Source organism: Lepidochelys kempii, chromosome 1 (assembly GCF_965140265.1).
Source record: "Lepidochelys kempii isolate rLepKem1 chromosome 1, rLepKem1.hap2, whole genome shotgun sequence".
In the NCBI taxonomy this organism is placed as follows: domain Eukaryota; kingdom Metazoa; phylum Chordata; order Testudines; family Cheloniidae; genus Lepidochelys; species Lepidochelys kempii.
In genome coordinates this window covers 4,321,810-4,339,009 of record NC_133256.1, presented here as the reverse complement: position 1 = coordinate 4,339,009, position 17,200 = coordinate 4,321,810, and the positions used below count along the sequence as shown (strand labels likewise).

The 17,200-nt window shown below is 45.2% G+C and overlaps 1 protein-coding gene across 1 annotated transcript; it reads right to left on the bottom strand.

The window, feature by feature from the left end:
- Nucleotides 1-476: 476 nt before the first annotated feature.
- Nucleotides 477-1,442, bottom strand: LOC140905590 (olfactory receptor 51G2-like). The gene has a single exon (XM_073329110.1). It carries the CDS (start codon nucleotides 1,440-1,442, stop codon nucleotides 477-479), a length of 966 nt encoding a protein of 321 aa, XP_073185211.1.
- Between the last annotated feature and the right edge of the window lie 15,758 nt (nucleotides 1,443-17,200).

Genomic DNA, 17,200 nt, shown 5'->3' with positions numbered 1-17,200 from the left:
GCCTAGATTCGAACTGTGCGTGACCTATCAGGTATAATTCGCAGCACTGGTGTGCGTGTCCTATCAGGTGTAATTCGCAGCATTTGTGTGTGTGTCCTACCAGGTGTAATTCGTAACACAGGTCATGAAACATGGTTTACAGGAACTGAAATTTATCATCTACAAGCTAATTTGGTCACATTGTTGAACTTGTAATAAGACTTAGATAAACCCAGACAAATACAATTAGTATCTACTTTTGATTCTCTAACAATACAGGCCTATGTTTCAAGAACTCTAGTTTATTTACCGTGGCTTTGCTAGCTATCCATGAGGAACGGCCCTGTTTCCAATTTCAATACTTTTCTAATATGTCCTTAAGGGTTCCTTTTACTTCAACTGGCCTGCTCGTTGCTTAATCCTCACTGGCTCAGTGTGACCGAGGCACTTGGACACCGCGGGCCATATTGGCGCCGAGAAAGATTAGACAGACCAAATCAGTGCCCACATTGGACTCTCTTAGTGGAATAGTTTTGAAAGATCTTCATGATCCGTTTACGAATCTCTTTGGTTTTTATGCTGTATACAATGGGATTGAGCACCGGGGGGAAGAGGAGGTGGAGATAAGACAGAAGAATTTGACTCTGAGGGAGTGCCTGTTTCTTGAATCTGTGAATCATAGACAAACTGATCGGTGGGGTGTAGAAAAGCAGGCTGACGCAGATGTGGGAGACACAGGTGTTTAGAGCCTTGAGACGCTCTTGCCAGGATGTGATACTCAATACAGTCTGAAGGATCATGATGTAAGACAAGACAATGAGCACTGAGTCTAATCCCAGAGAAAAAATGATAACAAACAAACCATAGAAGCTGCTGGATGCAGTGTCTGCGCAGGCCATCTTCATCACATCTGGATACAAACAATATGAATAAGAGAGAGGTTGGATCCTGCTGTACGGCAACCTCTTGAGAAGAATGACAGCTGGGATATGCAGACCACTACCCCTGATTATTATCGCCAGCCCTATGTTTCCTATCCTTGCACTGGTTAAAGTTGAAGCGTATCTCAGTGGGTGGCGTATTGCAACAAAGCGGTCAAATGCCATGGCTACGAGTACAGAGGATTCCATCATGGAGAAAGTGTGAATAAAGAAAAGTTGGGTCAGACAGACATCAATGCCAATTTCTCTGGTGTTAAACAGGAAGACACTGAGCATTGTTGGCAAGGTGGAAACAGATAAGCCAAGGTCGGTGACAGACAACATAGAAAGGAACAAGTACATGGGCTGATGGAGATTCTGCTGTGTCTTGATCACAAACAGAATCAGACTGTTTCCTAAAATTGCAATGAGGTACATGGAACAGAAAGTGATGGAGATCCAGGGGCCATCAGCTTCCAGCCCAGGGATGCCTGCCAGGAGGAATCTTGCAGGACTGATGTTGCTTTCATTGCAGGTTGGCATGATGCACTGGGGAGGTTCTGGTCAGTTTCTTAAACCACATACCCTACAATTAAAAGCAACATGATTAAAAATGCATGACACCATGAGAGAAAATATGGCCCATCCTACCCCTGCTCTTCAGACAGGTTGGAGTCAGTACCTTGATTAAAAACCCTGGTGGTACTCACACATCCCCAGATCAGTTATAAAATCCCATTACGAACAATATCCTGTTCTTATATAGAGCTTTGCATTTATAAATCTCCAAGTGATTTACAAAAGAGCACAAGTATCAATGGGTCTGATTCAACGCCCATTGACACTCAGAAGATGGAGGATATAGATCCTCATTTAACTGAAGGGAAAACTAAAGCACAAAACAGGTAAGCAACATGTGCAAGGTCACTCAGGAGATCAGTGACAGAAGTCAGGTCTCCAGGCTCTCAGATGAGTGCCCCTTCACTAGACTAGACTACACCCTCTCCCCTAGATGGAGCTTGGCATATGAAGACTTCTATGAACTCATTATTAAAGGGAACATAAGAAAAGCAGAGTGGACCTGAACCAAAACACTGGATCAGAACACTCGTACATTCTGGAACAAGATTTCAGTCTGGATCCAGATCTCAACTCTTTAACTTGGGTCCATGATAAAAAAAGTAACTATTTAAGTTTAGCTATTTAAAAATCCTGTGAGAGGAGAACAATGATGTGTATTGTGAATGGTCCATGGGCTGAGAAGCGTTCATACAAACTACTCAGTGATGTCTGACAGGGACTTGTCCAAAGCCGCACGAGAAGGCTGTGGTAGAACAGGGAACACAATCCAGCTCTGCTGTGTTTTAGCTGTAAATAAGGCTTCCCTCGCTATTGTACATGATGTTATTATTGGAGGGGGAGGGGACGAAAAGAAAAGGAGCCTCTGAAGACTGTGAATGTTAGCTGTGTTCTATCTTCATTCTAGATGCCTCCTTTGCTTACACTGGGTGAGATCCAGCCCTGTGGAGAGAGGCAGCATTCCTCAACCGGAAGTTTTGCCATGTGCAAAGTTTACTGTGAAAACCCCTATCCTCAGTTCTATGTACAACTCCTAGGGACATGAACGGGCCCAAGAGGCCCTTAGCCAGCAAAACCCTCATTGATATTACATTTTGTTGGAGCAAAGACAAACAGCTCCATTTTCCCACTTATGGTATCCGAGCAGACATTCCAGGGGGTGTTATATGCCAAGCAAGCACCATGCCTCCAGAAGCCGCAGGAAATGCAGGGAGTGCAAGTCACCCTTTCAGAGGTTACACACACTCTCCCATTGGCTAGAAACTATGGTCAGATTATTCAGTATTTGCCACTCCAGGGTTAACTGCACCCCTTCCTGTTAAGTGTCTGGTGCTAGTGACTGTCAGTCAGGTTATGGGTCTAGAGAGACCAGAGCTGGGTCGTTGTATGGCCATGCTGAGGCTCCTTCTTGCCATACACAGCCCCAGGCAAGTCAATGGTACTTACGAAAAAGTGCCACAGGGAGTTAAAAACACAAGCTGGCTTTCACTGGGATTTGGGTTCTTCACTCATGGAAAATTCCGTGCTACAAGGGTAATGTTTGCACCATCTGGGCCCTCAGATTGCAAGCACCACAAGGGAGGGACCTGTCTTCCGAGGAGTTTGGGTCCTATATACAACAACGAATAACGATGCTGATCATAAGAATGTGCAGGTCTCATTCGTTACAGATTAAACATTCCAAGAAGTTGAGACTGCCTGTCCCTGTCCGTGAAATAACTCCAGTGTGATCAGCGCAATTACCAAAGCCACGAAAGTAGCAGCTGGAGAGTGTTCATCCTTGACTCCTGAGGAAGCAGAGCCTGAACAGCCTGGGCAGCAGCATTCCCTCTCTCTGTCAAGCACACAGTGCAGCAATGTTTATAGCCCAGTGGATAAAAGCTCTGGAGGACAGATAATCAATTGGGAATCACCGTTGATCACATTGTTACACGTTTTAGCTCGACCAGCACAAATGGAAAAGACTTAAAAGGTGAATGATTTGAAGTATTTCTGCACCGACTGGTGCAGTGTCCGGATTTAGGGGTAACCCAATTCACAAGATGTTTCGCAACATTCAGCAATCGCCCATCTCAGAGCTGGGGTAAATGGTGTAACTGCATGAGTCAGGGGACTGGCTCTGACTTGCTTTCGGTCAGGATTTGAACCTGATATTTTTTTCTCAAAGAGACGTTAGTTCTTGTGAAAGGTGCCAGCTTGACAGACCTGGAGATGCCTGTGCTTTAAGGAGCCAAAATTCCCCACGTACTATTGTGGATCGACACCACCAAGGGTGTACTGTTCGGCACGTGGGCGACTGAACTTGTAGTCTTTCCATTACCTGGATTTGAAACAATTTATTTTATTGTGCAACTTAAACAAAGCAGCTAGATCTCTCCACAGTTCCAGGGAATCTCCCACAGCCCCCAGGTATATTCTGCAGCCACAACATACATCCTCCTAGGAACAGCCAAAGCCAACACCACGTTCATCCATTCTCCTCCCTACTCCATCTAGCCCCATTCCAACCATGAACTCATTATGCAGCCCCTTCTCCAACCCAGTAATCCTCGCTCCCCGATCCTCGATCCCCTCCTCACCCTGTCACCCATTTCCCCACTCCAGGATAACAGTGCAAGTCCCCCACTCTCCTCTCACACACCATCAGCTCCTCCATATTCGCTGCCCTGAGAGGACAAGGGGGCTTCCATTTGCCCTGCCCCTCACAGGCCACCGCCCCTCCATTTCACTCTTTTGGGCAGTTGTTCAGGGAGAAATTCTGCCTTCCCTCAGCTCATCTCCCTTGGAGCTCCTGGTTGCTCTCCTTCCTGGTCTGCCACAAAATCAGTGCTCCCCTGTCTTTCTGCCTTTCTCAAGCACTTTCCTCAGACTTGATTTCTCTGACCCATTGTCCTGATCATTTACTTGCTGAATGTTTGGCTGCTTTGAACTCAATTGGAAATGTAGCTACAAGATCAGTGGCTTTGGGAAGTAATCCTGCTGCTTTGGATAGGTCTGTGTCTTTGGATTGTAGCAGTTTTGAAAAAGCATTTACCATTTCCAGAATCTTTCCAGTTCTTTGGAGCACAATGAGAAAAACAAAACTAAGAATTTCCATTCAATTCTTTAATGCTGAAGGCTTGGAAACTTCAATGGCACTTTTGCTCAGGAGAACTATTTCCCCATGGGTGCCTTCATTGTCTCTAAACACTGAAGGTGAGAGGAAGGAGTGATTCACACTGGTTGTTGATCAATTGTGTAGTCAATTGTTTGACCAAGCTTTCATTTGCAATCATTTGTATGATATGATACCAGTTTTTTGGAAGCAGTGATGTTGCATGCACCTTATGCAGAACGTCTGCTCCGCAAAGTTACACATTTCAGCTTTTATCACGTATTTGAAGATTTCACAAGTTACACATCTCTTGAAATGTCACTGAAATCCCACCCATCAGTTTGTCCCAGTTCCCGCAATTAAGTGGGGAGCTCTAGCCCATAAGGCCAGTTTGCTAGCTTGCTACAGTGTGTTTTTTTTTCAATAATTTGATTGATTCTATTATTTGGGAGGGGTTGTTTATGCTGAATTCCAGTACATGTTATTCATAATTGTTGTTCATAATAGTTGGCTGGAACGCAATGAACCTACAGGCCTCTATCCTGCATGATTATCTAGAGCAAGTTAGTATAAGGGTTTGTAACCTTTGGCATAGATAAATGGCCTACCAGTTACCCCGCTTGACTTTGGGGAACTCAATAGGGAACTGAACAATGAATTGAATATGTTTACCATTGGTCTGGAACAGACCAGTAACTGCAAGGTACACTGCAGGACATGGAAGTCATAAGTTAGGCCAAGGGTAACGGTTTCAGGGAATAGATAATCGATATTACTATGTATGAATATATGTCATAATGTGTTAATCTATAGAGTAAGTGTACCCGAAGATGTCTCTGGGTAAGGAAATAGGAAATTGGGCATGATAGGCTGTGTCCTGATTGTGTGTTAAGGAAAAGTTAGCACATGTGACTCCATTTTGATTTGGGGCCCACCATTGTTTAAATGCCAGCACATCATACACCAGGAGGAGTGATCCTTAGATACTGAATCCATGTGAAAATCCTCCTCCTTGTCTCCAGCCTGCCTTGACTCCCAGTATCAGATATAATTCGCAGCATTTGTGTGCGTGTCCTATCAGGTGTAATTTGTAACATTGTGGCAGGGCCAGCACCTTATAAGAGGGCAAACAACCATGCAGGAGGGAGGCTCTCTCCCCACTCTGTGGTACTCTCTTCACACCAGACACTTCCCTGACCCACTGATCACTACATTAAGTTCAAACCAAATATAGGTTATTCAACAGCAACTGTAAGAAAAAATTGGTTCAAGGAAACAAGGAACATCGCTCAGTGGGCACAGGGACATCACAGACAGCTGTCTCTGGGACATAAGGAAAGATCGCAGGCTGTTCCTCACATGTCCCAGGCCTCCTGCCCAGGCACTGACTGCTCTGTTTTGATACTGCAGGAAAGGCACCTTCTCTGAAAGTGGTCACACACGCTCAGGGTCTAGGTGGCAGGACCCTTCTCCCCAGCATCGGCCCTTTCATCAGCTGGCGAGAGCAAGGTGGGTAAGAGAATGACCCATTACAGATAGTTGACAAGAAGACATGAGTAACAGGAGGGAGAAATTTGTATTGGGGAAATTAAATTTAGGGTTTGTAATGACCCAACCACTCCCAGCCTCTGTTCAGGCCTACAGAAAAAGGCAACTCACCGAAATTCCACTCTGCAGAGAGACGATATCTCCCTACTGCACCAGGAAGGCAGAGTCCTGAGAATCAGTGTATGAATCTCACGTCTGACACTCGCCGTGCTGAACAGCCACCTTTATAATTCCCCTGAACAGTCCCTGAGGACTTTCAGGTTGGCCAGGACTCCCAGACAATTCCCTCAGCTCCGTGAGCAGCAGGAGGAGCAGAAAATAGACACTGGAGAACTTCAGCTGGAGAGCCACCCCCCCCCCCCTCCGCCCCCCAGGAGTGAAGAAATGATTCTCTGATCCCAGGGGCTCAGATTGTCAGGACAAACTGAGTCTTCCAAATTGTTCAGCCTGCTGACAGATGTTTGGCTGTTTGCCTTCGTTCCTTCTGCCGGCTGTACTGACTCTGGCCAGATAGCCCACGCAACAGGCTCCAGTTGAACTGCCCAATAAATTCTCAGAGTCGGTTCTCAGTGAAGGAACTTGGTCAGTTTTATTTCGAACGAGGCACTATAGTAATGCCCCAGATCAGTGGTTACATGTCCACTAACACATGTATGCCAAAACAATGGACTGACTACATGAATGGCGGGACTTTCTATTCCCTCCTCATTCAGAGAAAGACATTGCCTCTGAGATACATCTTTATACACAGATGCAAACAAGTTAAGTATTACTCCTGATGTATCATGGTGCCACCCTCTCATGTATTGAGGTACCACCAATTGACGTGTCCAGGTGCCATCCATTACCTTGTACACATTGGTTTCCTCAAATATCTCTACCCATTATGCCATTATCTTGACCTTATCCTTCAGATGGGTCAGCGTCTTCCTGTTATCTTTGGGGAATGGGTTTGGCATCCAGGTGTTCTGGTATCAGCTTTCTGGAAACTGTTTGCATGTTTATTCTTGTGCCGAGCACTACTTAGGAATGTGTGTTTCTGCAATATCAGTCCTGTTTCTGCCAGATTCTGTAAGCTGGGCCTGTCCCTTGCTCACAACTTAACTTTGCTTTATAGCTGCAAAGTTTTGACTCCTTTAACCCAGGTCTCAGGCCTCACACCAGGCCTCGAATACAAGGGATTATGTTTCAGGCCCTCTTCCTCCTACACAGCCTAGCAACTGATGATGGCCTTCTTTTGTGTAATATACTGCCATCTGCACGATGTGTGGGAAATGATTCCATAAGCTATGGGACCAAGAAGCATTTTCAATGGCTCGTAGCGGCATAGCGCTGCATACCACCCATGCAGTAGCAATATTTAGTCGATTAGCTGTGAGAAGTAACTGCCACCCTGCGGAGGCCAAATGACGTGATCTGAAATTAATACAGGCAAAAGGGCACGGAAAAGGATTTCTTCTCCCAGGATACTGCCACCCACAGTATTTGTCAGTGTCTCGTTGTGAGGTCTAAAGTGGATATGTATCTGGCAACTCCCAATTTGTTCTTGTAATTCATCTTCTCTTTTGATTGGCTAAGCATCAAATTTCAATAGTGTGTAGGAAGAGGTTGTGCTATCCTGTGTCTGAACTAGTCCCATGGGGACTTCTCCACTCACTGTGTGATTCCTTCACCACTCCCAGTGGCCAAAATCACCACAATCATGGTATCCCACATTGTATAAGGGAACAGCCATGGAATTTCCCCAATCTTTGCCCTGCAGCCATTTCAGTATGGTGCTATTTTAGGTAGGTGTGCCCTGCCAGGGTGAGAACACAGGGGAAAGGAATCCAACATCTTTTACATCTGGATCTTTTGTTCAGGCTGCCATGGTGAGCCATAGCAGCGATTAGCCATAGGCAGTTTGAAGGGTTTTCAGGAAGGCTCACCAGATGGGGGATAAGGCCAGTTCATTACCCTGAATAAGTCCTTCACAATCCATTGTCAAGACTGGAAGCATTTTGCCTCATGGGCATCACCCAGTTGTAACTACATTTGAAATACAGATATAGTCAATATTCATAACTTCACATACAAAAATGATACATGGACACAAAGAGGATAATCCTTTTCAGCAAATCATAACTTCTCCAATGACACCTGACAAGATATATCTTGTACAAAATGTATGATAATTATGTCAGAATTATATCAGAATCATTCAAATATGAAGAATATGGGGCACGGTGTCACAACGAGGTCATGAGGAGAATTCCCTCCATGGCTTTTAAGAGATTCAAATGATAGCAGTAAAGCAGATCAGAAAACAGAATCTCAACTACAAATAGAAAAAGATGGGGTCTAAATTAACTGTTACCAATCAAGAAAGAGATCTTGCGGACATGGTAGAGAGTTGTCTGAAAACATCTGCTCCATGTGCCACAATAGTCCAAAAAGTTAACAGAATGTTGTGAACCACTATTAAAGTGATTGATAAGAAAACAGAAAACATAATAATGCCACTCTATAATATAATATTATAATATATAATGCCACTCTATAATATAGTATAAAATGCCACACAACAGACAGTCAACCTGCGGAACGCCTTGCCAGACGATGTTGTGAAGGCCAAGACCATAATAGAGTTCAAAAAAGAACTAGATAAATTCATGGAGGATAGGTCCATCAATGGCTATTAGCCAGGATGGGCAGGGATGGTGTCCCTAGCCTCTGTTTGCCAGAAGCTGGGAATGAGTGACAGGGGATGGATCACTGGATGATTCCCTGTTCTGTTCATCCACTTTAGGGCACCTGGCACTGGCCACTGTCGGAAGACAGGACACTGGGCTCGATGGACGTTTGGTCTGACCCAGTAGGGCCATTCTTATGTACTTATGTTCCTAACACAAGAACACAACACACAAAACTAATATGCAGCAGGTTTAAAACAAACAAAAGGATGTATGTCCTCACACAACGCACTGTGAGCCTGTGAAACTCTTTGCCAGAGGATCTTGTGAAGGCCAAGACTCTAACAGGGTTTTAAAAAGAACTTGATACGTTCCTGGAGGTTGGGTCCGTCAAGGGCTATTAGCCAGGATGGGCAGGGATGATGTCCCTAGCCTCTGTTTGCCAGAACTGGGAATGGGTGACAGGGGATGGATCACTTGATGCTTTCTTGTTCTGTTGTTTCCCTCTGGAGCACCTGATATTGTCCACTGTCGGAAGACAGGGAATTCAGCTAAATGGGCCTTTGGTTTGACTCAGTATGGCCGTTCTTATGTTCTTATAATCCTCTGAAAAAACTCAATGGGTTTAGATCCTAAGATAGGGTGTCTTGTTTCGAGAGGCTGGTGTAGTGTGCAGGGCCGCATCTTGTTCTTTGCCAGTACTTTGCCACATACAACTCATGGAGGTCTCGGTGCATGGCTGGACCCGCTCCATGTTAAGCCTAGTTTGAAATAAGCTTCATCATATTTTCAGATTCTGTGTTTTGCTGGAACCTCCACTGCTGCCCTCACTTTGGCTTGTGTTGTACACTTTTCTCCCATGGTCACAAAATGATCCATTTCTTAGGTAAGTGTTTCTCCCTGTAAGCGCGCTGCTGATACTGGTTTTAAGTTTGTTTTTAAGTACTTGGGGGAACCACACAACGGACATCTGAGGTGTCACAGTTGACAAGAGAGCCCTTCATGGGACTAGTGTAGATTCCTACAGCACCTGGTGTGTCAGCCCAGGCTTCTGCTGCCACCCTCTATTGGACGAGGCTCCGGCTGTCCCCTTTATGCCCTCCTCTGGGTGTACACGGCCCTTCTGCCTGAGTTACAGCTGCCTGGGTCTGACAGCCGGAGCTCTTACAAAAGGAACCACATAGCTTGCGCCTCCCTTTACACATTCCCGTGCCTCCCATAGTTTGAGAACTGGTGCTCTAAAGGGATCGGACTGAAAGCAACTGTCCAGGAAAAGCCCAAGAAATGTCTGTTGGAACCATTGAACTGCCATGACAGCGGCGTCATCATAACACTGGGTTATGACTGGCAAGTTTGCAGTCGTCGATGTTTGTAAGAACTGCTTAACGTTGTGATAGATGGCACCAGCATCCCCTCGCTCAGAGCAATCAATGAATCCTACAAATCGTCCCTTTATTCCCAGATTTTCTGTGTATGTCACGCAGACTGCATTTCTTCTGGTTTAAAACTGTGTGCTTCATCCACAAGAACTGTGCAAAACCCATTCTCCTGGACTTTCTGAATGATTGCGCTTTTCACAATGTCAGCAGCAGCAACTTGGAAGAGCTCTTTCTGAGTTGAGTGGCTTCGGAGAAGGAAAGGACCCTTCCTTTTCTTTGTGAGTGTTTCATCATACTGTGAAAACAAATTGCATAGTTTCAGAAAGTTTCCACAGTTTGCTGATTCTTCTCTCTCCTCCTGCCCCCGCAGTGGAATTCCTTGGTTAGACAGGGAAAGAAATATATCGGTGGTTTTTGCAGCATACTCTCTGGTTTCATGTAACACCATCTTGTGAGAATGTGACAACTGTGCCACTCGAGAGCCCACGTCTTTTGACTGTTTGAAAAAATGCCACCTTTCCAATCACTGCTTGTGTATGGCAGATTGTCTATTTTTCCAGCCTCTTATTCCACTTTCAGTGAACGCAGGGGTCTCTCAACTGGAAAACTGTCTGCAAGGAAAGCAGAAAACTGCATCGTCCTTCTCACTGTACTCTAAAAATGTTTTGTTATATTCCAATGTAAATGAGAAAGACTGAGACACAACTTTGCTTAACCTAGTGTCCAAAGTTCACTTTCTCTCCTTCTTTGGACTTTCCGCCACTTGATAGTCTCTGGCATTTGCATGCCTCTGCTCTTTATTTGATGTCTTGCTCCTATTACCTGGCCCAGCTGTGGGACTCTTTCTGGTGTTTTTCACTGGCCAGCGGTGGGGGCCTCGGTGGAGCAGGTGTTGGGGGTAGACGAGAGGAGAGGAGGCAATCAGCGAGCAGCAGGCTGGGGAGCCATGGAGGAGGGGTCGTGGAGGACAGGAGGGAGTCAGCGAGTGGTGATTGGTGGGCCATGGAGGTGGGCGGAGGAGGAGAGGAGGGACTCAGTCAGTGGTGAGTGGCAGAGTCAAGGGGGATAGGGGTGGAGAAGAGGATGGACGCAGCAAGCGGCAAGCGTGGGTCTGTGGAGGAGGAGAGTCAGTGAGTGGTGGGTGCGGGGTCACAAGGGTTGGAGGAGGAGAGAGACTCAGTGGGTGGCAGGGTCTCTCGGAGGAGAAGAGGAGGCACTCAGGGAGAAGCAGCAGGTGATAGGGTCCTCAGTGGAGGGTGCAGTAGGGACAGGAAGAGGTGGAGCATGGGGAAAGCCATGGGAGAAAAGCAGAAGGGTCCTTGGGACAGAGCACAGGTGAGGTCACCATGGCCCAGGTGTCCGCACTCTCAAAGGCGGCGGGTCAGGGGCTGCATGGCTGGGGAGGTTTAGCCTCCATTGGCCTATTCTACCCACCACCTATGTAAGGTGGCCCTCCCTGGGCCACTTCCTACCACCGCCCTGCGAATGTCCCAAGGTCTCCATCTGGGGTAAGGCAGCATGAAGGGTGTCTGCTCACCCCAAGGCACTTTCTGGTGGTTGTGTGTAGCAAGATCATTCTCCTACTCTCTTGGGAAGCAACTGTCTCTTTCTTTGGTATGGCCAAACCACCTGGGGCCAGCTCAGTCCAAGGGCTCTCCCCAGCTGGGATAGTCCAAACAACAAATAAAGGGGATCAATCATGTCCAGCTTTCATATGAGAGATGAATGATTTCCTCTAAGGCTGGGATGTAAGAAATGTTCCCAATTTGCTCCTCACATGTCCCCAGACTAGTGCCCAGGCCCTGGCTGCTCTGTGGTGATACTGCAGGGAAGGAACCTGCTCTGGCGGTGGCCACACTCCCTCAGGCTCTGGGTGGCAGGACCTTTCTCCCCAGTATCTGCCCTCCCAGCAGATTCACATCCCACCTTCTGAGTGCAGCCTTCAACGCTCTCTTCTCTAGTGACGTCTCTCTGTGCTGGGCCGCTTGCAGATGTCCCCACCTTGCTCTCCTCAGCTGCTCATTTTGCTTGGCTGCCATGTTTCTTGTGACACGGCCGTGTTACTTGTGACACACACTCTCCTGGCTCAGGCCCCACAGATCATCTGTCCTGAGTTGATCATCTGTGCTTGAGTTGGAGCCCTCTCTGTTTAAAAGTTGAAGGGTTTCCAACTCGACTTTGGAACAAAAATGCCCCCTCGCTTGCAAAGGAGCTGGAACAGGTACATCAACAGTGAAGCCACAGTTAAAGTTGAGTCAAGTTTTGCTCTTAGAGCAGAGATTCTGTATCTGTGAAACATGGTGTAGCCTTAGCCAGCATGGCAACAGTTACTCTCTGAGTGCAGAATGAGTTTTCAGAGAATTTACAAGTCAACCTGCTAAGTAGTTTGGGAATGCATACACGTAGTCTTCCTCCCTTAAAACTCCTTCTTCCTTATACGTATTCCACTGAACACCCTAATTCCCTGGACAAAATAGGATACTTTATTCAAGAAGGAGAAGCTTTAAGGGTACAGGACTGCAGTTTTGCTAAGTGGGATTTTTGGGGGCAAATAATAGAAGCTTTCCTTTTGGGAGGCTGTGACCATGGTCACTGGAGGGGTTATACTGAGAATGCTGAATCAGGGCAAACTGCAAGGAATAGGGCAGACAATCCCCAAAACTGGTGGCTTATTCTTATAATTGATTCACCAAAACGGTAACCAAACAGCTTCTATAATACCTTCCTGGTTCCCAAGAAGCCAAATTACAGTTCCTTTAAGCACTCTAGCCTTTGACTCCCACCCACACAGCCAAATCCATCTATTAAGGGTTATATAAAATCTTATTCACCATCTGTAAAGTTCTCCTACTCTCAAGAGATCGGACACATTTCACACCAGGTAAAATACACACTTACAGACAATTCTTATTCACAAATCTAAGATTTATTTAAAAGGAAAAGAAAGAGAGTTATTGTCGTAAAAGATTGTTTTACATACAGATATGACTCCAGTCCACAGGTCAGTTTGAAAGCAGAAATGGTGAGTCTGCCGATTTGTAGAAATCCTTCTGGAATTAATGGAAAAAGTCATAGTCCAATACGCAGTCCATATACAGAGTGTTTTCAAATTCTTCCATGAGAAATGCAGGGCTAATCCACAAGTCCTCCATCTTGTTACTTGAACATCCCCTGAAAAAGCTTAAGCAGATCTGTGATAGTAAGGATAAGGCCCAGAAGGCCCTTTATAGCTGAAGTTCAGCTGATTCGCCTCTTCTCTGGAAATGATCACAGCAGGCCTTCCTTGGGTGAAGAATATGAAATGTGCATTTTTCCTTTGAAATAAATCTCTATTTCCTATGTATGCACTGATAACTAGCAGCATTGATTAGCATAAGGCCATTAACCATTGAAATGGTTCACAGGTACTTTACTATAAACTTCAAAGAGAAATAAAACAATGATATTATTACAACAAAAGTTTCATCAAAATGGTAATATCCCCTTTTGACCTCTGAATCAAGAGAATAGGTCATGAAACATCACTTACAGGAACTGAAATTTATCATCTACAAGCTAATTTGGTCACATTGTTGACACCTAATAAGATATAGGTAACCCCAGACAAACACAATTAGTATCTACTTCTGATTCTCTAACAGTCGAGCTCTATATTTCAAGAACTCTAGTTTATTTACCGTTGCTTTGCTAGCTATCTACGAGGAACGGCCCTGTTTACCATTTCAATACTTTTCTAATATGTCCTTAAGTGTTGCTTTTAGTTCAATCGGCCTGCTCGTTGCTTAATCCTTGCTGGCTCAGCGTGACAGAGGCACTTGGACACCATGGGGCATATTGGTTCCTAGAGAGACAGATTAGACAGAGCAAATCAGTGCCCCCATTGGAGTCAGTTTGTGGAATATTTTAGAAAGATCTTTGTCATAAATACAAAGGGAAGGGTAAACACCTTTAAAATCCCTCCTGACCAGAGCAAAAATCCTTTCACCTGTAACGAGGCACTGACAAATCCTGTTGATGGCAGTATCTTGGGAGAAGTAACACATCTCAGGAGCTTCTAACAAAGTGGCTGATGCACTCTCCTGTGAAAGTCTTCCAGAATCAACTGGTTAAAATCGTCCTTGAGATGTAGAAAATATTGTTAGTCTTTATGTACTTGGTAGTATATTTGTAGGTGTATGTGTCTTATTAACTCTGTTTTTTCCTAGAGCTCCAGGAAGAAATCCCAGCCAGCGTTTCACCCTAGCTTTGATTTGGGGGGCGTGTCATAAATATAATGGGAAGGGTAAACACCTCTAAAATCCCTCCTGGACAGAGGAAAAATCCTCTCACCTGTAAAGGGTTAAGAAGCTAAAGGTAACCTCGCTGGCACCTGACCAAAATGACCAATGAGAAGACAAGATACTTTCAAAAGCTGGGAGGAGGGAGAAAACAAAGGGTCTGTGGCTATCCCTGTGATGCATTTGCCGGAGACAGAAAAGGAATGGAGTCTTAGAATTTAGTAAGTAATCTAGCTAGGTATGTGTTAGATTATGATTTCTTTAAATGGCTGAGAAAATAGCTGTGCTGAATAGAATGAATATTCCTGTTTGTGTGTCTTTTTGTAATTTAAGGTTTTGCCTAGAGGGATTCTCTCTGTTTTGAATCTAATTACCCTGTAAGGTATTTACCATCCTGATTTTACAGAGGTGATTCTTTTTTACTTCTATTAAAATCCTTCTTTTCAGAAACTGAATGCTTTTACATTGTTCTTAAGATCCAAGGGTTTGGGTCTGTGGTCACCTATGTAAATTGGTGACGATTTTTACCAAATCTTCCCCATGAAGTGGGGTGCAAGGGTTGGGAGGATTTTGGGGGGAAAGACGTGTCCAAACAATGCTTTCCTAATAAAAAATAAACCCAGATAAACGGTTGGTGGTGGCAGTGGAAGTCCAAGGGCAAAGGGTAAAAGAGTTTGTACCTTGGGGAAGTTTTAACTTAAACTGGTAAAAGTAAGCTTAGGAGGTTTTCATGCAGGTCCTCACATCTGTACCCTAGAGTTCAGAGTAGGGAAGGAACTTTGACATGGTGGCAGAGTGGTGGGATTAACTTGAAATCATTTTGAGATCAATTTGAGATTTTTTGAAACAGTAAAACAGATTTTAAAAGGAAATTTTTAAAATCCTTTGGGCTTCTAGAAAGCAGGTCTCAAACTGGAAATAGTTGGAAGTTGGGTTTTTTTGGCTTTGCTTTGGGGCCAGAACAGAGACAAAAGGGAATTGTTTTTGTGAGCTGCAGTTTTCTTCCTAAAGGCAGAGTAGTTAACCTCCTGCAGGGAAATTCACAAGTCTTCACAGACCTGAAGTTTTTTTTCCTCGTAAGAGCAACTAGAGGGCTTTTCTACGTATTTCCCTTGAGACAAAGGTGTTAGGGTTTTTTGGGTTTTTGTTTTGTTTTGTTTTGAATTTTTTATTGTTGTTGGGTTTTTTTGTTTGTTTGGTTGGTTTTTGATTTTTCTGTAGGCTGACAATCACTATCAGAAAATAGGTATCCTATTAGAGCACAGCAAAATTTTACAAGCCAAGTCTTTCGCTTTTTTTTTGGTTTTCTGTCTAACTCTCGGCTGTAAAGTTAATTAAAAACAGAGCGGTTAGAATGGCAGACTCCACGGCTCGACAAAAGCTGGAATTAGCCATATTTGAGGCTGAGGAAAAACAAAAGGAACATGAAAGACAGATAAAACTCATGCGGATGGAAATGGAGGCAAAGGACAAAGAAGTGGAGGCAAAGGACAAAGAAAGGGAGGCAGCAAAAAAGGCAGAACAACAGCAAGCAGCTGCTCACAGGAGAGCTATGGAGGCACAGGAAAAAGAACTGGAAGCAAAGGTAAAAGAGAGAAAGCATGAACTGGAGATGCAGAAGGCAAGGGCTCTGCAGAATATACCAACAAACCCCAGCAATCCTTCTCCAGGTACCACTTCCCATCCCAGAAAGTTCCCCACCTACAAGGCAGGAGATGATACTGAGGCCTTCTTAGAAAACTTCTAAAGGTCCTGCCTTGGGTACAGCATCTCTACAGACCAATACATTCCCGTAGGTGATTCAGAGCCCTAAGGTGGAAAACAGATGTGTCATTTACCTGACATGCCTACCACATTGTGAAACATTGGGATGCCTGGATATCCGGAGCAAGTGTTGAATCTCCAGTAGATTTGCCCTTCCTAATGCAAATGGAGCAGTTCTTAGAGGGTGTTCCTGAGGAAATAGAAAGATACATCCTAGATGGGAAAACCAAAACTGTAATCGAGGTGGGGGAGATTACAGCCAAATGGGTGGAGGTGGCAGAGAAGAAAAAAACTGGTCGCAGTTGGAGCAGATACCAGAAAGGACAACCTCAGACCACACCCTATTACTGGGGGCTGCCTAAGGCCCCACCTACCCCCCAAGGAACCCTCCAGCCACCTTATCGTCCCACCACACCATTCTCCAGCAACCCACTTCGCCCCAGTGACCCTTCAGCTGGACGATGTTTTAAATGTAACGAGCCAGGGCATGTAAAGGCCAACTGCCCCAAGAACCCAAACAGATTACAGTTCTTGCACCGGAATCACACCAGAGGTCCTCAGGCCCAGATACCTCCCAGATACCCTTGGAGCACAGGGAAACTGTGAGTGTGGGCGGGAAGAAGGTCATCGCGTGGCAGGACACCAGAGCACAAGTGTCAGCTATCCATGCTTCCTTAGTGGACCCCAATTTAATCAACCCAGGGATCCAAGTGAGGATTCAACCCTTCAAGTCCAACTCTTTCAGTTTGTGTCATAAATATAAAGGGAAGGGTAAACCCCTTTGAAATCCCTCCTGGCCAGGGGAAAGCTCCTCTCACCTGTAAAGGGTTAAGAAGCTAAAGGTAACCTCGCTGGCACCTGACCAAAATGACCAATGAGGAGACAAGATCCTTTCAAAAGCTGGGAGGAGGGAGAGAAACAAAGGGTCTGTGTGTCTGTCTATATGCTGGTTTCTGCCAGGGATAGACCAAGAATGGAGTCTTAGAAC

What these genes read in the sequence shown, in the direction of transcription:
- LOC140905590 (XM_073329110.1), bottom strand. Translation starts at nt 1,442, where the DNA reads ATGCCAACCTGCAATGAAAGCAACATCAGTCCTGCAAGATTCCTCCTG.